This window comes from Carettochelys insculpta, chromosome 8, assembly GCF_033958435.1.
Source record: "Carettochelys insculpta isolate YL-2023 chromosome 8, ASM3395843v1, whole genome shotgun sequence".
NCBI classification, from domain to species: Eukaryota; Metazoa; Chordata; order Testudines; family Carettochelyidae; genus Carettochelys; species Carettochelys insculpta.
Window position 1 is genome coordinate 33,590,178 of NC_134144.1, and position 27,174 is coordinate 33,617,351.

A 27,174-nucleotide genomic window follows, 5' to 3' on the forward strand; every position below is an offset into this window, starting at 1 on the left:
GGTAACATGGCATTTGTACCTCCAAAAACAGTTTAGCAAGCTAACATAGTTGTATTTTCCTAACAATCAGCTCATATTATACAAATATTGTGGACCATATTCTTGTCATTTATTTGTAAATCAAACTAATACAAATGTTGTTTATAAAATAGCAACAGGAGGCAAAAGCCAGCTTATAGTGTAGTTATAGTTGCCTTGAACTAAAGGCCCATTACTTTTAGACTCAGGTTTTGCCTTTTTTCCACATAAAGTACAGTGCCGAAGAATTATGATGATGGTGTTCATAGTTACATATGTTCATAGTTCATACGCTCATAGTATGTACCCCCTAACACTGCTTTAACATATGGTAAAGATTAGGAATAGGTTACCATTAATGTGTGTATGGGTGATGATCTTTCAGTCACACATAGGTTGGACAGCTGAAGAACTCTATGCTTTTGTGGGACACTCAGGAGGCAACCACAATATAACACATCTGCATGACCTTTTGGGGATTTGGATAATGGGATTTTGGGGATCCATTTGTCTGAACCAGATGTTCACTTAATAATACACTATTAAAAATGGTCCTAATACCAGCGTACTTGAGGCACGATACAAGCAATTAATATGTCAATCCTGTATAGTAAGTAAAATGTCACAAAAAGCCACATAAAAGGACAGCTATACAAATACGATGGAAAGTGAAAGCTTGGTAGCATTGCTATCCATAGCTGACAGCAATTGAAGTAGAAAACATTTCTGAATTAGGAGTGCTTAGAAGTGTTCCTGAATGGTGAGGGAGTGGGTGAAGGTAAATATCCACAGGAGGTAAGTTCCATTTCCTAGGACTATGGCGTCCAACCACATCTGACGCATAGTGGCTACTGCTGTAGTGAACTAGCCACATTATTCTGAAAATATATTTATTGTACAAGCCAACTAGCCACACTCAAGTGGCTAAATAGTCGCATATGGATCATGATTAGCATGTTGGACATCACAGATCTTCATGTTCAGGGGTGGGATCCCTGAAAGGCGGAAGAGGTCTCAAATATAATCAGATACGTAGATTGTAAGGCCTGAATGTTCCGTTGTGGTAAACTAGTCTGACCTGAATAATATGAACTGTAGGACTTCCCTGAAACAATTTGTTTGAATTAACACACACCTTTTAGACACCACCTTCTGTTTGTGTCTTCAAGATGACAGAAGTTAATGGGAAAGGTTTGAAGAATGAGACAGAATCAGACAATCAGTGACAGCAGATATTTGCGTACCAAAGATTTTGGTACAGCAGAAGACACTGGCATCTACTTTCAGGTGTGGTTGACTATGTCTACAGGGGCACCTTCTGTTGACAGAACATGGCGTCTGTCGATAAAACTCGCAGAGCACCTACAAGGCTAAGGTGCTAAGTCGAGAGTTTGTCTACAGAAGTGAGCTCTTTAATTGGTAGAGTTATACCTCTCCCCAGAAAACTCGACTGTTCAGGAATAACATCTCCTGCTGTGTTGACAGAGTGACCACATAGATAGTTCTGTCAACAGAGAGGGCTTCCGGTTGCTGGGCAGCCCTGTTTGCAGAGCTGCCATTCTGCTGTTCTGTCACCAGAGGAAAGTGCAGTCTGGCAGTTCTCTGTTGACAGAGCAAGTTGTGTGTAGATGAAGTCTGTCCAGAGGTTCTGTCGAGATTTCTCTGTCAACAGTGACTTCTGTTGACAGAAGCTGCCCGTGTAGAAGTGGCCGTTGTGTTTAATAGATCTTGCAATATGCAGAATGCCACTAACAAGCATGAACTGCGCTGTGAGTTGAGGTAGCTCATCATCTTATAAGTTCAGTAGCCCACCGAATCAAAACCAAAATTAGGGGGTACCTGACAGGGCATAAAGCAGCTGCAATAAATGACAGAATCTAGACCTGTGTTTCTTATAGAATGTTATAACTTAAAATGGGCTATGTCTACAGTACAGCAGTCCTTCAAAAGAAGGAAGAGATTTTTCCAGAAAACCTTCTTTTTAAAGATAGCATCCACACACAAGAAGAGGATCGGAAGAAAGCGGCCACACAGTCCTGGCTACCCTTTTGAACGAACGAGACAGGAAACTCTGCAAATGGGGTCGCATGGCTGGCAAGCCCTTCTGGGAGCTCTGCCCAGCCATGCCCTTAAAGGGCCCCTCCCAAAAACTCCATCCCTGCAAATGCTGCTGAGGCCTCCTTTGCTGGACAAAGCACAGTAGAGCTGGTGCAAGAACCAGAAGCCCATACCAGAGAGCCATGGATCCACAGCAGCTCCCGGGCTGGGATCTCATCCACACCCTGGTTGGCCTGTTGGCCGCGATGATCGCAGCCACCATCCAGCTCATCTGGTGGCAGAGACCCCCTCCTCGGGGCCATGGACCCCTACTCCCTGGGGCCCTGGCCACGCCTCCACGTCCAGTGATCCATCACGTATGGAACTACCCCAGCAGCTCCAAGTGATGAGACTGGCTCGTGATGGCAACTGGGACAAAGCCCACTGGCTTCAGAACTTCAGGATGAGAAAGGAGACATTTCCAGAGTTCTGCAACTGTCTGGCCCCTGCCCTCCCACACCAGGACACCCGTTTGCAGCCAGCTATACCCCCTGAGAAGCAGGTCATCCTGGACAGCTACCAGTCCATGGGACACCAGTTCATGGTGGGCAAGGTGACTGTTGAGGCTGTGCTCATGGAGGTAAGGCACTCTTGGGTTGCACACCTCCCATGGGGAGGAGGCTCCCAGGCAAGGGGGACTGGGGGCAGGGATGGGAGGGAGCGGGGCAGAAAGGTTCATTCCTGGGGAATGTGCCACCCCACCCCCAATAGGCATCGTGGGGCGGGGGGCAGATGTCTCCAGGGAGGGAAGAGAAGGGGGATGGGAGGATCAGGGGAACCCGCTGAAGCTCGGGGGTAACTTCCAGGGCCCACAGGCACCCCATCATGCACTCATGAGTGCGTTCGCTCTCCATCCCGTGCAGGTCGTCAAGCTGATCAACACAATGCTGCTGCGGCGGGCCATCTGCTTTGGGGACCTGGGCACAGCCATCACTGGATTTGCTGTCCCGGGTTTTCCCCACTGCTTCGCTGCCCTTGATGACATGCACATCGTCATCCTTGCCCAGGACCACAGCGCAGGCCACTTGGTGGTGCTGCAGGAACTGGTGGACCATAATGGACATTTTATGGACATCTGTCTAGGTCTTCCGCAACTGCAGCCTCTGTCGGAGGATGGAAGCGGGGACCTACATCTCCTGTTGGAAGCTCCCAGTCTGGAACGTCACCATGACATTGTGCATGGTGGTGGATGTGACCTAACCCCTGCGGTCCTGGTCCGTGCAGCCTTACTCCAGCCACCCAAACTCCACCCATGAATTGTTCAATAACCAGCTCAATGAGGCGCGTTACTTGGTGGAGTGTGCTTTTGGGTGCCTGAAGGGCCATTTCAGGTGCCTCTTCATGCACCTGAACATTGGGCTGCGCAATGTCCCCCAGGTTGTGGGGACATGCTGGGCCCCCCACAACATTGTGGAGAACAAGGACGAGGCCTTCATTCAGGAGTGGGTGGCTGACACCGGCCTTAGCTATGAACAGCTGGCCGTTGCCCCGAACCACTAAGCCCACCATGTGGATCATGGAGGTCCTGTGGGAGAGCTTTGCCTGTGGGCCCCAATGACTCCTACCGGGAACCCCAGGCAGGGTTCCCCGGCCCGCAGCCCCACCCTGTTATTACTACAACTCCTCTTGCCCATCCACTCCCCCACCTTCCCTTCATCACAACCTCTCCCACCCGTCCACCTCTTACCACCCTCCCCCAATAATGAGGGACAAGAAGCTGGTGAAAAAATTAACTGTTTAACATAGGAAACCTAGAGCAAAATAAAAAGGGTGGTAACAGCTATTTACATTGTGGAACAATGGGTAACTATGTACAGTGGTAGAGTTTGGGATGGGGATGGGGGCATCTGTACTTGGAGGGGGGGGCTTGGGTTAGGGAGTTGGGGGGCTTTAGTCCTCAGAGGGGTAGGGGACTACAGGCTGTGATGTTCTGGGATCCCCTCCCACCCCAGGTTCGTGGTCCCTGCCAGGGCTGGGAAGGGGCTGGGCTCACAGGGAAATACAGTCACGGGGAGGGGTTTGGCAGGCTCAGGCTCAGCAGGGCGAGAAGAGGGACTGGCGGGGCAGGAAGTGCTGGGCGCATCCATTGCCCATTGCTGGCAGGCCTGCAGCACCACCTGGGGAATTGGCCTCGGGGGAGCAGGTTTAGGTGCAGAGGGAGGTGGTGGGGGGTGCAGCAAGGGCAGGAGACCAGTCCACCTGCTGTCTCAGGATGCTGGTGATGTCCCGGAGGCTCATGAGCTTCTGTCACCATGCCAGCTCAGCCACCTGCACTCACAGCCTCCGCTGTGCCACTTCGGTCATGTGGCAGATGGCAGCTGTGCAGGCAGTGCGCCTCCAGGCCCTTTGGGCATGGGCCTGGCAGGGTGCCGGTGGTGGTGGGGGGGGTCCCTTTCTTCCGCCACTGGTAGACTCCTTGGCTCCATGGACTGAACAGGGCTCACCCAGCCTGTAAGCATGGAAATCCTGCACCACAGCACTGAAGTCTGTCCCCCCAACTCCCACTGGGCTCCTGCTCCCCGGCAGACCCCTTGTTCCCCTGTCGAAGGCCCCAGCACCCCTGGGGATCCTGGGCACTGAGGGGTTCCCTCATGGGTAGGGGGCACACTGGGCACAGTCCACCCTCCTCCCCACATGTGCAGCTCACAGTGCTATCTGTGGGAGCGGGTATTGAGTGACACCTGCAGTCATTTCCATGAGCCAGGTGGTGTGTCTGGAGTGGGGATGGCAGCCTTGTGGCTTGCCCACTTCCAGCTGTGGCAGAGGCAGGCCCCACCTCTCCACACTCAGAGGTGTGCAACATGCCAGGTACTTACCAGAGGGTCCTTTGAAAAGGTCTGGGGACACCCTGATGGATGCTGCCTGGCTGGACAAATCTGAGGGCATGGCAATCACCAGTGTCCTGTTGCTTGAGTCCTCTTCGTCTGAGGGTAGCTTCAGCTCCTGCAGGGTGTTCTGGCTGGAGGGTTCTGGCTGTACCTCCACCTCTGCGTTGGGGTCCAGCTCATCCTCCTCGAGGTTAAAGACGGTGCAGCTGGGGAGGTGTCCTTGCCCCTGAGGAAGCTGTGGAGCTCCTGGTACAAGGGGCATGTGGAGGGTCCTGCCTCTGAATGCCCAGCTGTGTCCTTGGGCCACACATACCCCTGCCTGAGTTCTTTTACTTTCAAGCATACCTGATCCTGGCTCCAGTTGGGGTGTCCCCGAGCTGCCAAGCCGGTGACCAGCCAGGCTTAGGTGAGGGCATTCTGCCTCTTGCCTGTCATCTCCCTCAGCATGTCCTTGTTGTGCCAGAGGCCCAGGAGGTCCCAGAGCTTGGTATCAGTCCAGGAGGGGGTCCTACATCTTGTGCCCTAGGTAAGCTCCTGTGACCCCTTGGCTGGCTCCCTGGGGGGAACTCTCAGTGTCTCAGGACTGCTGGCTGCTGGCCATTGTGGAGTATAAATGACCGTGTCCTCTCCGGGGGTTGCTGTAAAGACATCGTGCTGAGCAGCTCACCTTCCTGCTCCAGCCACGCTCTCAGCTTCGCACCACAGGGTTTCTGGATCCCTGCAGCTTTAAGGCAATCAGATGCAGGGAGCATAGAGATGTGATTGCATTGGCTTCAGCTGGCTGGTTCATGGAGGACTCCTCTTTTGAAAAAAGAGCCCCCGGAGTGTCTAAACACACTTTTTTTCGAAAGACTCGTGCAGAAGAAGGCGCTCTTCCTGATCCGGAAATGGAAGATAACCTCTGAAAGAAGCATCGCATTCTTTACATTTACTGTCTTTCAAAAGAACACATTTTAGCTGTGTCTACACGTGCACGCTACTTAGAAGTAGCGGCACTAACTTCGAAATAGCGCCCGTCGCGGCTACACGCGTCGGGCGCTATTTCGAAGTTAACTTCGACATTAGGCAGCGAGACGTCGAAGTCGCTAACCTCATGAGGGGATCGGAATAGCGCCCTACTTCGACATTCAACGTCGAAGTAGGGACCGTGTAGACGATCTGCGTCCCGCAACATCGAAATTGCTGGGTCCTCCATGGCGGCCATCAGCTGGGGGGTTGAGAGATGCTCTTTCTCCAGCCCCTGCGGGGCTCTATGGTCACCGTGGGCAGCAGCCCTTAGCCCAGGGCTTCTGGCTGCTGCTGCGGCAGCTGGGGATCCATGCTGCAGGCACAGGGTCTGCAGCCAGTTGTCGGCTCTGTGTATCTTGTGTTGTTTAGTGCAACTGTGTCTGGGAGGGGCCCTTTAAGGGAGCGGCTCGCTGTTGAGTCCGCCCTGTGACCCTGTCTGCAGCTGTGCCTGGCACCCTTATTTCGATGTGTGCTACTTTGGCGTGTAGACGTACCCTCGCAGCGCCTATTTCGATGTGGTGCCGCGCAACGTCGAAGTTGAACGTCGACGTTGCCAGCCCTGGAGGACGTGTAGACGTTATTCATCGAAATAGCCTATTTCGATGTTGCTACATCGAAATAAGCTATTTCGATGTTGGCTTCACGTGTAGACGTAGCCTTTGTGTGTAGAAGCTCCATGGGATCTTTCGAAAGAGACCAGGCTTTTCTGAAATATTGGAAGTGTAGACACAGCCCAGGTTATTGTCAGTCAGCAAGTAACAAGATGGAACCTAGAAAACCAATTTATGTTCATGACAGACTCCGAAGTACATGACAATAATTAAAGTTTTTTAGGTTCTCAGGATTTCCATTTGGAGACTAGCTGATGTGGTATTACTACATCATCTGGTAATTTTTTCTACCAGGAGGTTGTACTCCATATAAAAGAAATGCAAGTTTTTTTGAAAGTTCTTTGATATAATTTATATGCTATGCATCAGATTGCAAATCGAGGATTAGAAGGATCCATGCAATTAGAAGATCTGAAAAGTAAGAGATCTCAGGGGAATAAAGTTACAATGTTACTGCTGCTTCTGTTGATTGATGCATTCCAGTTCTCTTGCTTTCACAAATTTAGGGCCTGATCCTGCTAGCATTAAAGTCTGTATGAGTTTTAGAGATGTTAGAGTGAGTTATCAGGTAACTCTGAGTAACCACCGAAATTTTCATCAGTTACTCGGTAGACTCTTCCCCCTCCACCCTGGTGCTCTGCATTTAAAAGGCTGCACTGGCATGAAGGATGGCTCAGCTTCTGTCCCCACTCCCACCTCCTCTGCTGCTCTGCATTTAAAACACTGAGCCGCACACAGCCTGGCTCAGCTTCTGTCCCTTCCATGGGGATCAGGTTCTTCCCCCTCCCGCTTCCCCTGCCTCTCTGCATTAAATGTAGTATTCCTTTACCTAGTATGTGGGCCCTCTTGTGACACCGCATTTTAAAACAAACCTTGAATACAATGAACTCCACTAGAGAGCTCACAAACTGTTTAAAGGGATACACCCAGTCATAGGCACCAACTTCTGGTGCTTGACACTCCCCCCCCACCCCCCACCACACACACCCTCTGCCACAGGCCCACCCTTTTCCGCAACCTCCCTGCCCCACCCCCTGCCTCTTTCCACCCTTCCCCTGTGTGCACTGTCTTTCTGCTCCTCCTCCTTTCTCCTGGAGCCTCTGATTGGCATGAAACAGCAGTTTTGTGGTGGGTGAAAGGCACTGGAGGGAGGTGGGATAGTAGTTTAGCAGCGCCACCGCAGACAAGAGGTGCCGAAGGCAAAGGGGGAGCTTGGCTGCTGATGGGTGATTTCTAATACAAACTTTTTTAAAGAAGCATAGTTAGAGAAAGCATTATGGCTTTTCTTCTCAATTTTGCACTTATATTTATAGTAGCATTAGGATTCTGTGTAAATTAGCCATCTTGCCATGTGGTAATCTATAGCTTTTCCTCCACCTTCTTTTGAAAACTACCTTTACCAATTTCTAAGTAAAGAATAGAAACCTCTTAGCACTTTCATTCATTTTTCCTCCCTGCCCCGCTTTTTGTAGCTTGTAAAATGCTAATAATATTAGCATAAACTGCGGCTAGATTTTTGGTACAGTTATCTTACTGAATTTATTAACGCTTCTGTGGAAATGGATTTACTTTGTTTCTAATATCATATTTAGAAATGTGTCATTATTCTTTCAGATACTGATGAATATCGACCACCTGTCTGGAAATCTTACTGTAAGTAGTCAAACAGATTTTTAAAAATGCTGAAACAAGAAAGTTTCATTTCAAATGTTTTTATAACAATTGGAATATCAGTTTTTATCAAGCTATGAGCTCAAGAAATAAGGTGCAGGATATGAAGCTAGCAGGGAACATTTTCATTTGGGGACACAAACTCTTTGATCCCAAAGGTAAAGTGCATCTGTGCCATTCTGGGGTTGCGCTCAGTAAACCTTGCCCCCAGGAGTGTTCCCACTAATGTCAATGGGGCTACTTTCATGGGTCTGGCCTGCTGGAGTAGTACATTAGTGCTTCAGTGACTCAGATTAGTGCATTTTAAACCCTGCTAGCTCATGGGATCCTTTTAAGGCCCATTTGCCTTAACCACTGGAGGTGAGACGAGAGAGAGCTGGAAAAGTTTTTAGTCTGAATTAGCTGACTTATCAAAATTAGGACATTTCACTAGTGCTCAGTGATGGAACCCAGCTGTGCAGGTAGCTCTGGGACAGGAACTTCAGAGCGTCCTGAGTCTGCAGCTACAGGGTGCTTGCCGCAGAGCCAAAGCTCCATTCTCTTCTGAGAACAGCTAAAGTGTGTGGGTGTTGTTCCTAATCAAGATGAAACCAGATTTGAAAATATTTTAATCCTCCATGAAGCAGAATTTACTTTCTACACTCATCGTAGCTGAGGCTTGAGGAGGCTGAGGTGAATGAACAAAAGAAGTGATGGCATGGGGAAAGGAAAAGACAAACTGCTGTAAGGATGCCCCCCAACCTGTAACTTCTGCTTCCTTGCCTGGATATATAAGAGGGAGGCATGAGACTTGATGAGTCTGGGAGGTGGTAGGACAAAGAATCAGCCTTCATTTAACAGCAGATTGTCAATGCAGGTGTATCCATGTGTGTCTACATGTGTATTTGGCCACACAACACACACAGACACAGCACTGTTCTAAAAATGTCTGGCTACATTTTCTGACATATTTTTGAAGATAGATGTCCTTAGATCATGTCCCAAAGCTAGAGCTGACGCTAGGCAGAAACAGAATAAGCCCTTGTTTTGGCCCCCAAGCATCTCAAGGGGCCTCCTATTAATTGTTGGTAGGCCATGTGTGTGTAAGTGGCCTTTATGTGTAAGTGCCCTTAATGTGGTAGCAACAGCACTGACAAGACACATGAAAGCAGTGTTTCACATAGTGAAAGTGTTCACCTCCACAAGTTGTCCTGTGGCACCTTATAGACTGACAGATATTTTGGAGCATAAGCTTTCAGGGGCAAAGACCCACTTCATCAGATGCATGAGTGAGGGGGGAGTTCCAGAAAGGTATTTAAAGAGTGGGGTCCCAGTAAAAGGGAGGGCCAGAGCTGACAAGGTCTATTCAGCAAGGTGGAAATGCCCATTATCAGTAGTATGTATCAATGGCCTGTCTGATCTGACTCGTTTTTTCCTCTTTTGATACATACTACTGATGATGGGCCATTTCCACCTTGCTGAATAGACCTTGTCAGCTCTGGCCGTCCCTTTTACTGGGACCCCACTCTTTAAATACCCCTCTGAAACCCCCCACCCCACTCATGCATCTGATGAAGTGGGTCTTTGCCCACGAAAGTTTATGCTCCAAAATATCTGTTAGTCTATAAGGTGCCACAGGATTTCTTGTTGTTCTCGCAGATACAGACTAACATGGCCACCTCTCTGATACCTCCACAAATTGGCACTTAAATTCAAAAATCTAAAAGAATGCATTTATTCCAAAATGACTGCATTTATACCAAAATGACTGTGGTTTCCATATTTGCTGCATTATGTTATTCAAAACTTTATAGAGCCAGGCACTCCCATCCCTCCCCCATGCTAAATAAATGCCCTTCCTCTCCCACAAAGCCAGGCATCCCCAGCCCCTTCTCCCCAGCTTACTGAGTGTCCTCCCCCAGAGCCATGCACCTCCAGCCATCTCATTCTAATTCAATTCGGGATAGGACAAGGAGCAATGGACTTAAACTGCAGCAAGGGAGGTTTAGGTTGGATATTAGGAAAAACTTCCTAACTGTCAGGGTGGTTAAACGCTAGAATAAATTGCTTAGGGAGGTTGTGGAATCTCCGTCACTGGAGATATTTAAGAGCAGGTTAGTTGGATATCAGGGATGGCCTAGACAGTGCTTGGTCCTGCAATGAAGGGACTGGGCTCAATGACCTCTTGAGGTTCCTTCCAGTTCTAGTGTTCTATGAGTCTGAGTGCCCCCAACTCACTGGAGCTGCCGCATGGGCCGCTGCTGGCATTGCCACTGGTGCTACTCCCACTGCCATGTGCTTTTCCCACCAATCGGTGGGGCACGTGTGCAGAGAAGGTGGATGGCACTCCTCGCCTGCGGCTCTCAGGAAGAGCCACATTTAAAGGTACCAAGAGTCATGGGTTGGCTACTCCCGTATTCACCACAGCGCAGTGTCCTATGCCCCAGATGGGGTGAGTGGCTAATTTATTGGACACCACTTCTCTAAAGTATATTATCTAAGTCTAAATGCAGAGAATTTCCATCCCCTCTGAAACATTCACTTTATTCCTATGCATCTGCAGAGCCTGGATGCTTTTGTTCCAACAGGCACTGAGTAGACAGCATTGTCAATCCCAAACATTCAAGAATTATGAGTCAGGTCTCAAAACACCCAAAACATTAGTGTTAGTTTCTTTTTGTTTGCCATCTGGCTTCCGAGCATTGAAGATGAACTCCAATAATAATGTCAAGCTTCCCACTGCTGCCATAAAGTCTATTAACCACTTACATGGGGGGGGAGGAAATAAAGCAAGCCGAGGTTCTTATATAATCACTAGTTTCCAGACATTGAGCATTTACATAAAACACCTAATACTGTGAGACTCATGATAAATTAAAGACAGTTAGCAGTACTGTGTGGGCCTTAAAATTTCAGCAACTTCCAGAACCTTTGAAAACTTACTTTAAAATTAGTTGAAATCAAGGAAGAATAAGCAGCAAGGAGGGGTAAAAATGCTAAAGGTTCCCCCCCCCAGCTGTCTTCATTCTTCTCTTTAGCTAGTCGAATGTGAAGGAAATGAGTGAGTAACAATCTCCGACCCATTCAGCAGCTGTTGCATAATTGCAGCAGTTGGAACTCTCAGTCTGCCTGTGAACCTAGAAGCAATCCTTGTGTGTGACTTTGAATCAACACTTACTACATCAGTGGCTTACCATATGTCAAGCCAGTCATTTAATGTGAAGGCACTTACACATAAAGTGACTTGAAGCAGGCTTTTGCCATCTCGATGATGGTTCAAAAATAAAGTTGTAGCTTTAATAATAACCATCATTAATCATAACAGCCATTCACCTATTATTTATCACAATAATCTGTACGCTTTGCTTTCAGTTGCAAATATTAATAATAAATCATGGTACTATACCTTCTCTGAACTCAATGAACCCTGACTTTTTGTTCATTTTATTTTATGCCATGATCTTTACTGAATGTCGTACCTTTACACTACTCAAGCTTCACTGGTAGCTTGCCCAATAGCTAAAGCAACACACATCATTTGTAGGTACAGCTTACATTTTTCATAATTTTCCAGAAGCAGAGTTAAGTGCACACAGTCATAGCATTTGCTTGTGTTGCTGTCTCTATCGAGGAGTGAATAGACACATTTTGAGCTCACTAGCAATGGTAATGGCAAGGAAACAGGAAGTGACAGATTGGTCCCCTTGCAGCAGTTATGAGAAAAAGATAGAGAGCACACTTTACAATTTGACACACCACATGCTGTATTCCTGACCTGCGAAGAATAAAATGCTTAGTCTTTGAGGAGTTTCCTCAAAGACTTTCCCTGCAACAAAGCCCGCTGCCAGCTTTGTCCACATATCTTCTCTGGAAATACCATCACTGGACCTAACCAGGTTACTCACAGAATCACGGGCACTTTCTCATGCTCCTCTACTAACATCATATATGCCATCATGTGCCAACAATGCCCAGATGCTTTGTATATTGGACAGACTTCTAACTCCTTTAGACAAAGGGTCAACGGGCACAAAACAGACATCAAAACACTCCAGATCCACAAACCAGTTAGTCAGCATTTTAATGGAATGGGGCATTCTGTCAATGACCTAAAGGTATGTGTGTTACTGAAGAGGAATTATCGCACCGTTTTGGAAAGAGAAGTGGACGAGCTGACTTTTATATTGAAATTGGGCACATTAACACATGGTTTAAATCGTGATGGGAACTTTCTGAGTCACTATAGGGGCTCATCTGCATACTTGGCTCAGTCTAATTCTTGACCTTCCCCCCCACCCCTCCACTCTCTGATTTGCTCACCTTGATTATCTTTTTCTGATTTGTCCTCCTTGCTTACTGTTTTTGGTTCTCTGTGTCTTAAATATTGAGTCTGTTCTGGTCTGGCTATGGTCTGAAGGAGTGGGTCTGTCCCACGAAAGCTCACCCAATAAACTATTTTGCTAGTCTTTAAAGTGCTACTTGACTGCTCTTTGAGGAGTAGTTGTCTTCAGAAAATCTAACGCTGATGTGAGGCGAGAAATGATCAGCTTAAATTTTTTAGTGCTCTAGAAAGCATGTGACTTGTGACTGTCCATTCTCATGTTTTTAAATCTAAAGTTATCCATTCTCTCTTTCTGATATTTTTCATATTATACCTGAGCTAGTTCTCCACAAGTATGGGGTTTTGATAAAGGAGTAGTGTCTTCATGTATGGCATGTTTATAGGGGAGACTGGAAGTAGTCCATCATGGGGAAGACTTTCTGCTGTTCTTCCAGTGAAAAGTTGTTGATTTTACATTATTGCTCTTTTTTACTGCTTGCGAACACCACCTTTTAAATATCTGTGCCAAACAGTTTTTAAACAGTGGTGAAATTGGTTATTTAATGAAATCGAAATAAAAATGTTGCTTTTTCCCTCCTTTTGGAGCAAGGATCTCTAGTGCGAACATCTACCTGTCATCTAGCACTTAGCCATTTTCTCCATTGTGATTCTTATATTCTCAGCATCTTAATGAATATGTGTCAGAAAAATACTTACGGTCAAATGCCAATCAGGATGAAAGAGAGTCTTATTAAAGAAACTAATTTATGTTCTTGTTGCATGAAAGAAGTGACAGCACATGTTGCCGGAGTTGTTTGCAAATACTATTGTTTGAAAGTTAATTTAATTCTAAGGGATTACATCTTTCAATCGCTATTTCAGAAAGAGATCTAATCAGATCTGGAATTTTGTAAACGTAAAATAAATATTGTCAGTCTTATTTTTAGGTGATTTGCCAAATCAAGATACTTCAGAAGAAGCTGAATGCCCCTTCTTTCCTGAACAGTAGCATGTTCTGAGCATACCTTTTATATAACTTCCTTTTAAAAATGCCTTGGTCTTTCAATCTTTAAAAAATAACAACAAAAATACACATTTTTGTATTTGTAGCTATTTTAAAATAGGTTACATTATGGGAAACTGCCTTCTGAATGACCATAACCACAAATAGCATTTTGTTTACTCAGAAAGGTTAGTGAGTAATCATAAAAACAGAGGGACTGGTTCTACAAATCTCTGAAGTTCTGTAAGGTCTGGAATAGCTTCAGTACGAAATGAAACTTACATCACTGACTGTGAATCCTGTTGATGAAAAACAAAGCTCCAAAATCAATGTCTTTTGATGTATTGTAAAATGAATTTTGCATTGATTTTCTGTTCTTTTCTGCCTGCATCTAACCATCTTCCACTTTGCCCAGATATTACACAGTAATTAACTATTTCAGTGTTTCCCAATTTTGTTTGGCCATGGAACCCTTTTAAAGTTGAAAGAATTTTGCTGAACCCCTAAAACAGCCTTATATGACTTAACTCCTCTGAGCCCCAAACTGGCCCCTGGGACTAACCCATCCACCCAAAGAGGCCCCCAATCTAACCCCATCTGAACAAACTCCACCTGAGTTAGCTTCTCCTGTTACTTAACCCAATATGGTGGACAAACCTATGTAAGCCATTGCAGCTCCTCTGACTCTAGTCCCAAGGGCCTGATTTCATTGGCCGACCTATGGCAACGGGAGAGGTCAGTCACAGCCAATGAAAGGTGAGGCTAGCACAGGAACTGCAGGACTCATCTGATTCCACTTCAGGATAGCCCTTGCCCTGCCCGCATTGCGCACACTCTGGCTACTTTGCAAATGAGGAGCTCCGTGTGGCTCCCTGCCATGCCACCACTGGGCATGGAATTAAATTCATTTGGTTTAGTGGTCATATCCCTCCTACTTTCCTGCCAGCTGTTAAACTAATTAAATTTAGTTGTACTGTTTCAGAGGTGGCAGGGCAGGGAGCTGCAGAGGAGTCAGCGGAGATAGCATCCAGAGCCACAAATGGCTCCTTAGAGCCGCAGGTTGCCAACCCCTGATCATTTTCTCAAGGAACCCTTAGTTGGAACACCATTTGGGAAACACCGAACTAGTTAAATGAATTCTAATAGTGAGTGACTTCTGATTAGTATTGAATCAATTGTAATATTTTGGAATACGTAGTCTTCTGCACAAAATCTTTTAATACGTATTTTTAAATCAAAATGTAATGTCATAAAATTTGTAATTTTATAAAAACTGTTCTGTACTAAGCAGAAAACTGAAATATATTTAATTTCTGCCTTCTCTTAGTGTATCAGTTGCAACAGGAAGCTCCTCATCCTAGAAGGATTACCTTCACTTTTGAGGTGGGTATCATAATGATTCAAAGCTTTACATTATCTACTAACTCTTGATTCATCCATACACTGTACTTTCCAAACAACAATTACATGGAATTACTGTGGAGAGGGCAACTTAAATACATTGCTTTTCTGATGTTAAAGGGGCACCATCAACTGGAAATCTATTTAATTTAAAACAAGAGTTTAAAAGACTTTCTGGTACATCTGCACTCTGAGTATACCCAGTAACTTTAGCAATTATTTTTGTCATAATTTTCTATTTAAAATGAAAGAACAATGAATTCTTCCTCTAATCCCAGTCTTTTACCTGAAGCATTACTAGGAAGAGCTAAAATGGACAGAATGTGTAGGTAAGGCCCTGATGCTGGAGTTGTGGAATCCTGTCGAAGCACAGAGGAATGCCCATGCATGCAGAGGGTCAGCTCATCTGACTCAGATTGCGGGATCAGGACCTAAAGTGATAGTGTCCCTTTAATGCTTCTTTCATAGCTATTTTGAAAGTAGAGCTTGGAATATAGTAGTGCTTAAACTGATATTGAACATTCATGTCAGTACATTCCTATCACTGCATCTAGGAACTTAGGAAACATCAATGTCAATTTTAAGAATGATGAAATGTTGGTTTGAATCATTAAATGATAGCACAAAATATTGTTCGTACTAAACCATTGCAGATTATTGAATAGTTCAGATTTATTGCAACATTTTTATCATGCAACAAGAGAGAGGAAATGAATCTTTGGAATGTGTTTGTTATGTTGACAGAGCATAAAATATAATGGAACACAGTGCTGTCAGGAGCATTAATAGCTTATAGCTTAGATCACAAAGAGGATTACTTTACTGAATTAAACTGGGGTTTCTCTGTACTCTCTTTCAAATGCCCAATTGCAGATCTTCCAAATAGTCTGTCAACTTCCAAGATAAAAAAATAGAGATTTAATGGGAGTCAAATCCTTCATTTTAATGAAACACCCTGGTCTACCATGGTTAACTTGGCAGGCTTGCCTTTTTGCAGTCGATGTTTAGCTATAGCTGATCGCTCTTTCATATAACCGTATCTTGATCAAGCATGACAGATTTTTTTATGAAATATGTCTCGGCAAGAAAAATTAGATTTTAAAAATATTTTGCACTGTTAATGAGTTTGCCTGTAAGGAAACAACATCTAATTTAGTATTATTTTTGTGCAGAAGCCTACACGTTAATATTGAAGTTGAGATGTTAATCACCCAGAAATAATTACACTCGGTTTTTATTTCCAGTTCAGCCTTTCTATTTTTCCTTTCCACGTATTCAGCATAATAAGATTTTTTTATGATATGATCATACAAAATGTGTGTATGCATTGTCCACCATCCAGAATTACCCTCCTTGAAACTGCTTCCAGTGATGTGAAACTTTGGCCCTGTTGAAATTGCTTTACATCAACTGTATTCCATTCAGTCCCCCAACACTGCAGAAGGTGTCAGATACTCAAAATACTGCCTTAAGGTGGGGCATCACGTTACCTATGTCATTAGTATTCTTCTTCCCTGCATTACTTCCAGTAATCTCCACTTGCTTCCTACTCTCTGACCAGTTCAGCTGAAGAGGAAAGACATCAGCTGCTGCAGCAAAAGCTGCTGAGGTGTACTTAGCCTACAGACTCTTCCATTTTTTTCACTCTTCTTTGAAGTGACTGTGTATGTGCGCCAGAAAATGTTGGCTATGTAGGAAGGGACCAGTGCTCCTGAGCAATCTGGCAATATGGCAGGAGCCTGGGAGTACAGCCAGTGAAATGTGGGATTCAGGTGTAAGGGATATTATACTTTGACTCAATATGACACAATTCTATTTTGTATGCTTAGTGCTTTTTTTACTCCTTGCCCTAAACTGTTGTGTACTGTTGCTAAACAATTGCTGCTTTCTTCCCCAAAGGTGCTTGAGTTTCAGTGGTGGGTAAAATTCATACAGTGTATATTCTATAGAGTAGGGTCTCAAGATTCATGAACTTAATATTTGCAAACTCAATTATACACGAGCAGCCGAGCAGCCACTTCCCCCAGGGCTCCAGAGCACAGAGCGCCAGCAGCCGCCACTGCCCCGGGCAGGAGCTCCGGCAGCCGCTGCTTCCCTGGGGCTCTGCGACAGGCTGCCCTGCTCATGAAATTCAACATTCGTGAAGGTTCTCAACACGGAACCCTCGCGAATGTTGAGACCCTACTGTACATCTTAGCTACCTCTACATTACAGCAATCTGTCAACAGAAGTTTCTGTTGGAAGAGATCTGGTCTGTCAATGGGGAGTAGCCAGACTGCCCAGCTGCTCTCTCAACAAAACAGCCAACCAGAAGCACAGCAGGCAAGGATGCCAGGTGACTCAGAAGCCCTGTCTTTTGCCAGAAGGACACCCCCTATCCCCGGAGCGTCCACTGTCAACAACAGTGTTATTCCTCATTGCGGAGAGGCAGAATGCTGTCTGCGGAAGTGCCAGGTTTTGCTGACAGACTGTCAACAAAACACATTTTGTGTGTGGACACTCTGCGAGTTTTGTCAACAAAGCTCTCTAGAGTAGACATAGCCCTTATGACTATATCAACACTCTTGACAGGCTAATCGTGTAGACTATTACATTTATTTATTTTAATGAAGTCACAAAAGACTATATTGTGATGCGTCAGGATACTGTGATAATAGGTGCCACTCAGGGTGCCAAGACAGTATGGGAGCCTGAACTTCAGATGTCCTTATTTTTGTGTAGTCAGAGTCTCAACTTTACTAGTGATATTTATAGCTTTTAGGATAAACTTCTTTTCTTAAAATGTAGAAATATGAAGTATCCAAGAGTAGTACAACCGTAACTGCATGGAGAAGCCCTATAGTAGAAAAAATAATAACTGCAGTTTGTGTGCACAACCTGTATGTTTCATGGACTTTTCTTCCTGCACTGAAGAGTTACCTGTAATAACGTAGCGGAGTTCTAGCCATGTTAAGCTTAATAGAGCTGTCAGGAGTACAAACGTGCCAATTTGACTGCAGGCAGGTGCTTCTGTTAGTCATTAAAGGCCTGGGAAATGAGTGATAATAAGCAGGAGTCATACAAAGATCTCCTTAATAGCAATGCCACTAGGCTGCCAAGGCAAGGTATGAAAGATATAAAGCCATAAACTGTCATTAACATTCTGAGCATCAATTTCCATTGCAGTAGTCGAGCAAACCTAGAACACCAGCTGGTCATTCATCCAAATTCTAATTAGATCCATCACCTGCATTATTTTTAAAATTAGACAAGACCAGGCCAATTCACTCTGGGGAGAACTTCCAGTATCCTGGTAGTGTCACTTCAATACAATTTACCCTTATTTTATTTTCTCATCCAAAGATGTATGTATTGTAGCATTATCCTGAATTTACACATGAGTTTTAAAGTTGTATTAAGTTTTGTGCAGGTGGGAAACTGCAACGTGTGTTCAGGTTAAGAGTAAACAGGCTGGAACTGAGCAGTGCTCACCCTCAGTTCGTAACCCAGGCTCTAGAAAGTTTGTAGTTTTTTGTTGTTTTTTTTAAATATAGTACCTGCAGGGGTCTGCAGGTCTAATCCTGTAGTTATAGTCTATCAGGCTAAACAGAGATGAGTGTTTCTTCTTCAAGTGCTGTGCCTCCGGGTGCTCCATTCTGCGTCAGTGCATCTTTGCACTGGCAGTCAGAGACTCTTTCTAGCAGTGTCTGGCTGTGCCATGCATGCACAGTAGCCATCTCTTGGTGCCATTGATGTTCATTGACCGTGCTTATAGCATGGCTCACTCCATTCCTTATCTACCATCTTTGACAGTAGGTGGAGGTCCTAGCAGTCCGGACTCCTTCACCTAAAAATGAGAGAAAAGATTATCAGCACCCATTCAACTTCTTCCCCAATTCAGCTTTACCCTCTTTAATTTTTATTCTTTTCTTTAATTGTACTGCTTCATCCTACAAGAAGACCTAACTGTATAAACAGAAATGATGTTCTGTATTATGGTGCCAGCACCATCAAATGTCACATACCACAGTGCCTCTATCCACTATTCTTGAATATTTACTGGACCTGAAGGAGTCAGGTCTTTCCCTTTGTTCCCTTAAAATCCATCTAGGACCCGCCCAGCCTACCAACCTCTGCTGTAATAAAGATAAAGCAACACTACATCTATATCCCACATCTACCTTCCATGTCAACAAACTGATACGCTTCTTGTGTCTCCTGTCTGAAGTACTCAAAGAAGCTAGTATAACTCTTCAATGGTTTTTAAACAGCTTTGTCCCAAAATATAAATTGTAGAGTGGAACATGTTCTGGTTCCAGAACATTTTAGTATGGGATAACAAATTCACATCTGTAATTTTTCAGAACCATGTTGGAATTTAGAGTTGAACAAAGCAGATTTGTACATGATACAATTTCTTGCACAAAGAGAGCTGTTAAGTGTAGTGGTTAAGGTATTTTAGAGCTCCTTTTTTCAGTTTTTATTTTTCTGGGAAATTGATCAATATTTATTACCATAACAACAAAAACCAATGAAAATCAGTGCAAAAACTATTAATGTTTTTTTCTGGATAAGTATCAGGCTTTATTTTGGTGGATGGAAAGATCGGGGGCAAAGGGTATTCAGTAGATAAATGCTGCAAAACTAAAACACATCAAAACATGCTGCCACATCTGAGTTTAAGACAATAATCTGTCTCTGATCCCCAAATAACAGTTTTTATTTGAACATCAGTTTACTATTGTAAACTTCGAACTATTAACCCATAAATATTTAAATTTAATTGTTAGGCCACACCATTTGCAGTATGGAAACTCAACTTCATCCCTTTTGTTGTTTTAACACTTTTGAATATTTCCTTATATTCTGAAACATTTTTCATCCCATTTTAATGTCACATCATTAAACTCTTGTCTACTAAGGCTGTGGCCACACTTGGCCAAAACTTCGAAATGACCATGCTAGTGACCATATCGAAGAATACTAATGAGGTGCTCAATTGAATATTCAGTGTGTCATTAGTATTCCCATGCTGCCAGTCAAGGAACTTCGAAAGCACCACTTTCGAATGTGTGTGGGTCGGCGCAGCTACGTGGGGGTCCTTTTCGAAAGGACTCCGCACATTTCAAAATCCCCTTATTCCTCTCAGCTGCTTTCAGCAGAGAGAAATAAGGTGATTTTGAAGTTGGAGGGTCCTTTCGAAAAGGACCCCCATCTGGACGAGCCGCTTGGGAGCAAAAAGTGACAATTTTGAAGTGCCGCAGCAGGCAGCATGCTAATGAGGTGCTGAAAATGCATTTCAGCACCTCATTAGTATTCTTCGAAATGGCCATTAACATGGCTATTTAGAGGATTTCTCTTACTGTAGATTTAGCCTAACAGTTTAGAATGTGTATGTGATAGGTGTGTGATTCTTCAGTATGTTCAGAGGCAAAACATGTTTTAGAGTTTGTGTGTGTGGCTGTTTGTTTATTGTGTGTATTTTCTAGACTATTACACAATGCTTGCTTCAAAAGGCAGCTTTGCATAAACAGACTAACGTATTATCATAATATGTAATATATATAAGGCAGTCCGATGTATTTTCCTAATAAAAAGCTATTTGTTACGTGTTTGAATGATACAAAAGTAGGGTAAAAATCAGAAAAAATGAATAATTTTTTTCAAAAGCCTGGGAAATTTTCAGTAAAAATAGTTTAAAACTGAAAAATGAAGAGGCTTAGGTATTTTCTTTAAATGAAACTGTTCTGTTTTAAAAATTGTATTTCTCAGGTAAGCAGCTCAAAACTATGACCATCATTAAAGATATCTTTACATCATAAAGGTAAAATTGAAATAATTGTAGTGTAGCATCAATGCATTGCTTTTTAGGGGGTGAGGTGAGGGTGGAGGGGTAGATTTCAGGGTCATGTCCACAAGTGTTTTTCATTATAAGTACTGAACATACTGTGCAGCTGAGCCAAAGCTGAAGTAAGAATGTATTCAGAGAGTACAAAAATGTTCAACCTTTCTCTGTGGTCTAAGCTTTTCCTGATAGAACTGAGCTTTGTGACCTGCTCTTTCTCAGTTGGATTTCTATTAGCAGCCATGAGTGAGTCGGTGGGAAGCGGAATCTTTTTCTAAGTAATTGAATAATTCTGCTGTATAAGTAATGTTGATAGACATTCGGAGGAGAATCCTAGTCCAAAGAATGTTAGAGGTTGAGGGGAGAGAGTCATATGTAATTTGATATGGTATTAATTATGCTATTCCGCTTGTTGAAATAAGCAGAATGATTAAAGGAAAAAAGTACTTGCCAAAAAGTAATTGGAAATCACATTATAAATAGTTTGTTTTAGGTGCAAAGGCACATGCTGCTACAAGAGATAATGTGGAAAGACTTTACTAGCAAATAACCCAGTAACTGGAAGATGATTCTAAAGTACTGACTTGGTTTGCTGAGGTCAATGGAGTTACTCTGAGGAAATGCCAGGTGAAAGGATTGAGGAATCAGCCCCCCTGCCCCTTTTTTTTTTTTTAACCTGAGAGGGCAGTACGGCTGCAGCAGATAACACCAAGGTGGATAAAATGATTTTTTAAAATTAAAAATATTTTATTTAAATTCAATTTTTTGACTTTTTAAAAATCATCAATAATATACTCAACTTTCAGTTAAAAATTATAGTTAAAATTAGATCTCGTCAGAGACATTCTCATAAAAATGTCTCAAAAAATGAAATAATAGCTCTAGTCTGTCTAGCCTGATTACTAGCTTTTGCCTCTTCAAAGTTCTTGGCTTTCAGTTTCTATTTCTCAGTACACAAAAAAGTAACATGTACAAAGAAACACACAAGCTGGATGGGACTGGGTTTGTTCTGTGCTTGTGTTCTGTTATGTGGTGGTGAACCTTGGCCAAGCATGGCAGAGGGGTTTAAGACATTGTCTTAAAACAGATGATATATAGGAAAGGATGAAGGTAGTGTAGAAAGGAACAGTGGAGTGGACTAGAAGGAAAAAGGGAAGATATTATTGAGTGCACACACAGAGCTTCCTATATTCCCAAAATCTGTCCTGGCTTCTGGGTATTTAGAGGCTATATAAGGGAATGTTTTGAAGAAATTGATTCCCTGGGTAAAAAAAAAAGGAAAATTTGTCAAATGTGAGTAGTACAAGAAGATGCAGGGTCTAGTTGCAGGGATGAAACATCATAAGGAAAACTGCTCATTGGGAGAAAATGATGTGGATGAAGATGTGGATATCGCCGAGTAGATCAGTTGGTTAGTAACTTAAATACTTCACTTTGCAATGCTTCATTCCTCAAGACTCTCTCTCTGCCTTTTAGTGTAAGCGTGATTTGACAAATAAATTCCCAAGCTTTTTAATGTGTTGGATGTTGCTAGAATAGACAGTTTAGTTTAGCTAATCCTTATGGCTTGTTTCATTAGTTAACTAGATTTAGAATCTATTGCTCAAGTATACAATACAGAAAGCTGCAGTGAGAAAACTCTAGAGTTGCCAGTTGTCACAGAGTGTATCGGAACATTATGGCCACAGACCATAATGTTGATGCGATAAATCTAGCCCCTGTATTGCTTCATCATAACTCAGCTTTTCCAAGGGAATCACATTCTATACTTATTTTCTTAAAAAACAAAACAAAAAAAAATTCCAGTGAGTTCAATGGGCTTAATCCAAAATTAAGTACACTTTAATACAGTCAGACTCCGCCAAGATGCATCAAGGGGTTCCGTACCAGTCCCAAGCCTGGGTAAAGGAGGAGGGTTGGTCAGATGAGTGACAATGCGCTGACTGTGAAACAACAATACAAATGAAATCTGATGTCAGTACGACTAAATGATAAAAGATGCTGTCTCGGACGTCACCCGGATAACCAAGGTCTGCGACACCAAGTGAGTGATCGGGGTTGGGTCAATAAGTTGTCTACCAAAAGAAAATTATAGCTAATACATCTAGTATCAATTGGAATGTGGAACATCTGAACAGTGTAGGCAACTGGAAAATTAGTGTGGCTTTGGAAGGAGATGGAGAGATACAGATGCAATATACTTGGACTGGTGGGGATATGTTGGACGGCATTGGGAGAGATGCATGGTTGTGAAGTCATTTGGTCAGGGAACAAAATGAAGCATGAGACAGGCATTGGATTCCATCTTAGCAAAAGAGCTAGAGGAGCATTGTTAGGCTACCGTCCAGTGAGTGCAAGAATGATGGTAGTGAGATTCGAAGCAAAACCATTCAACATCTAGGTCATTCAGGTGTATGCACCCACATCGGACAGTACGGAGGAAGAGATTGAGCTATTCTATACAGACTTGACAAAGACGCTGGAGGAGATATCAAAGAGAGATGTGTTGATTGTTGGAGCAGATTGGAATGAGAAGGTCGGAACAGATAAAGGAGTTTGGGAAAGAGTCATGGAAAGGTCTGGATATGGAGAAAGAAACAAAGAAGGCAAGAAACTACTACAGTTTGCTATGGAGCACAAGGTGGTGATCTGCAACATGAGATTCCAACAAAAGGACTGTAGGAAGTGGACACGAAAATCAAATGAGGGGAAGTCCAAGAATATGCTAGATATGATTTTGATAAGAAGATGGGTAACATCAGTACAGCAGTGCCAAACTTTTCAAGAAGCGGATATGGACTTGGAATGCAGTCTAGTGATTGCAAACGTCAAGACGAAACTCAAGAGAAAGTGTAAGACACGTTTTAAGAAAAGAAGAGACGTGGTAAGGCTAGATGAGGAAGAATAGGGAATCCGTACACAGCAGCACTTGAAGAGAAGATTAGGAATGTGGCCGCAGAGAAAGACCTAGATAAGGGAGTCGAAGGGATTGCCACGGTGATAGAAGAGGCAATTGAGCAGACTCTTCCGGAAGAAGAGAAGATCAATAAGAAATGGATTATGCAGGAGACACTGAAGTTAGTGCAAGAGAAGAGAGCGCTGAAGATCAGAAGGAATGCTTCCAAGAGGGCAGAACATCCAATATAGGGTGAAATGCAATGAGGTAAGGAAAGCAACCAGAAAACATAAGGTCAAATGGTTAGGGGAGCAGTGTGAAGATATAGAATGCTACTATGGCGAATGTAAGACCAGGGAGTCATATAAAATGATTAGGAATATCAATAGGAAGTGGTATGCGAAGCAGATGATGATCAAAGATGAGAACAAAGATGTGCTCGTGAACAGCGAGAAGATTGTACAGTGCTGGATGAGATATTGCACCAATCTATACAAAGCAACGTCGGACCCGAGTGTCTCAGAGAGACTGATAGAAGAACTGAAAGAGAGATCTCTGCTGAGCATTGAGTGCAAGACTGATATTTTGAAGGAGGGAGTAGAAAGATCAGTGAAACAACTAAAGAACACCAAGAGGCTTGGAAATTATACGGTCACAGGAGAGATGATCAAATATGGCAGAGAAAATGTGATTCAAAAAATACACCGACTAGTATGGAAAGAAGGGAAGGCACCTAAGGAATGGACAAGATCTGTGGTAGTGACAATACATAAGAAAGGAAGTACAATGGAGTGCAAGAACTACAGAATGGTTGCCCTAAAAAGTCATCTAGGCAAGGTGCTGATGACCATACTGAGAAAGAGACTAAGATTGCAGATAGAACATCTAACGGATGAGCAAGTGGGGTTCGGGAAAGATGGAAGTACAGTCCAGCAGATATTGGCACTAAGATTGATAGCGGAGAAGGCTTGACAAAGGAACAAGAACATCTACACTTGCTTCATCAATTTTTCAGAAGGCATTTGACAGTAGAGCTCAGAATGTGACTTGGACGGTGTTGGAGTCTTACGGAGTGGATAGCAGAGTGATATGATTGTTGAAGGATATAAGTGACAATGTAGAGGCAGTGGTGAGAACATGCTGAGCGTTCGGAAGTTGGTTTAGAAAGAGTAGAGGTATGAGACAAGGACAACCGATATCACCAAGTATCTTCATCATGCATCTAGAAAGAACAATAGATAAGGTCAATGAAGAAGTAGAAGGGATATCTGTGCACGGGGAAAGAATTAACAGCTTGAGGGTTGCCGATGATGTAGTTATCATTGAGAAAGAGGAGGTGAAGCTAGTGAAAATGGTGCAAGTGCTGAACGAGGAAGGGAAGTGGTGCAGACTGATTATGTACATCAGTAAGACAAAAACAATGGTATTTGAGATAAGGAAATTGGAAGGAAGATACGTATAGATGGGATTGAACTAGAGAATGTAGAGAAGTTCACGTATCTGGGGAGCAATATAACATACAATCTGGACTGTAAGAAGGAAATAGTGACTAGAATAGCGAAAGCAAGAATGAGTTTGAAGGCTATGGATAAGATCTGGAAAATCAAAGCGATTAGCTTAGGAACGAAGCTGAGCATCTTGAAAACGTGTGTATTCAGCAACATGTTGTACAGATGTGAGACATGGGTGATAACAAAATATTTGAAGAGAACAATGTTGGTATTCGAGATGAGTTGTTATAGAGAGATCCTGGGAGTAGGATGGATGCAGAAGGTGACCAATGAGGAATTGTCTAGGAAGATACTGCCAAAAGAGAACCAACTGCAGAAAGTTATACGCACAAATTACAGCTATTTGGTCATACTTGCAGAATGAACTACGAATGAAAAATCAAGACACTGGTATTTAGCATAATGGACAGTTCAAATAGGAGAGGCAGACCCTACAGAGAATGGTTAGATGGTATAGTAGATTGATGCAGAGCTAGTCTATGGAAACTAAGCCACTCCGCAATTGACAGGGAAAATGGAAGGAAATAATGAGGGAGGCATCTGACACCAACGGGCACTGAACCCATGGTTGTTGATGATGATGATGAATACAGTCAGTCTTTGTTTTTTTGGTAACTTGATTTATATCTGTTTATTTTGTTTTACTTTTTTATTTTATTTTGTGATTTAAATCACTTTTGATTTAATTCAACCAGCCCTGGACGCTGTAGCATTGTGAGTCAGTTCTGTAAATGCTTTAGAATTTTTGAAGTCTTCATCTGATTCACATTCTGATTATAATGCAAGTGTATGTGCATTGTCCAAGGCATATTGTTGTTGCTTCTCTGGTCTGTGGGTGTGTGCATTGTGAGTGCACATGAATGTCTGTGTGTAGTTAGAATTTATCTTTAGGGCACTCCTTGCTGTCGCAGCAGGGCACCTCACAATAAATGTAAAATAATCATATGTGAAAGGATATCAAGCCAATGAAAAGATTGAGTTAATTAAAATCACTTCCCTTTTCACCTCATAACAAGACTGCATCCTAATCCCATGCTAATTGCTAACTAGCCTGATTGGGCAGTCTCTCTGTATACCCTTGTCTCAATGCAGCCTCTGCAGATACCTAAGAAGAATTTTATCACAGTGAATGAGGGTATTTAATGTAAGTTGCTGTTACACCTGATCTCAAAGGTGAGCTCATATGAATGAGCTTCACCCTGAGGGATCTAAGGCTTTGAAGACCTTTCAGAATGACACAGTCAAGTATGAGGTACATGCCAAGTCTACACCATTTCTGTAGTCACCCATTTCAGTTTTATTAGCCATATACCATAGTGCAGGGGGAAAAATAGAAACAAAGCTAAGGTAGGAGCATAATAACTTGGGTGTTAGTGTCTGCACAATGGAGTCTGGATCCTTCCTGGGCTCTCTGGACAAAAATGCAGTACAAATAATCATTGCTAATAAATACCACATGGATACTGCTGTTATTTCCCATTGTAAGTACAGGGGAAATATGCTTTTTCTCATACCACGGAGTGGTAACTGTGGCTAAATGTTGATTTTATTTTAAAAAGTGGAGTGGGGGCAAGGGTTACTAATTAGAACTGTGGGGATAACTGCTTTTTCATTTCACTGGCAATTCCAAAAAATATAGCACTTTCTGTATGGGTCAAATAGCAAAAAATTGTGGAATTTCCAGCACATCGAAAAGTAATTTCGTTTCAGTCACAGAACCTATTACGTCATTTTCACGTTCTCTTTCTGGACTAATAACTGATCAAATATGTTATAAAAAGTGGAAAAATGGAACAGCTTCAGTAGAAGAGATTGAGAAGGTCCATCCTACAGTCCCCTGAAGCCTGGTGATTAGGGCACTCACCTGGGTGAGGGACACCTGGAGTCTAGTCCCTGCTTCAGTGACTATTTAATTACTTATTTATAACAAGTGGCAGAGCATCAACAGAAGACAGAGGCTGCTGCTACACTACCATGGTCCTGTTGGAGGGGCCATGGTAATGAAG

General features: G+C 43.4%; 1 protein-coding gene across 2 annotated transcripts in view; it reads left to right on the plus strand.

Moving 5' to 3' along the window:
* CHN1 (chimerin 1) overlaps window positions 1–27,174 on the plus strand; it is a 188,063-nt gene that overhangs the window by 40,914 nt on the left and 119,975 nt on the right. For both annotated transcript variants that reach the window (XM_075001827.1, XM_075001826.1), the window contains exons 3-4: window positions 8,177–8,215; window positions 14,864–14,919. In XM_075001827.1, the coding sequence (XP_074857928.1) occupies window positions 8,177–8,215; window positions 14,864–14,919 (95 nt within the window). The remainder of the gene's footprint in view (window positions 1–8,176; window positions 8,216–14,863; window positions 14,920–27,174) is intronic.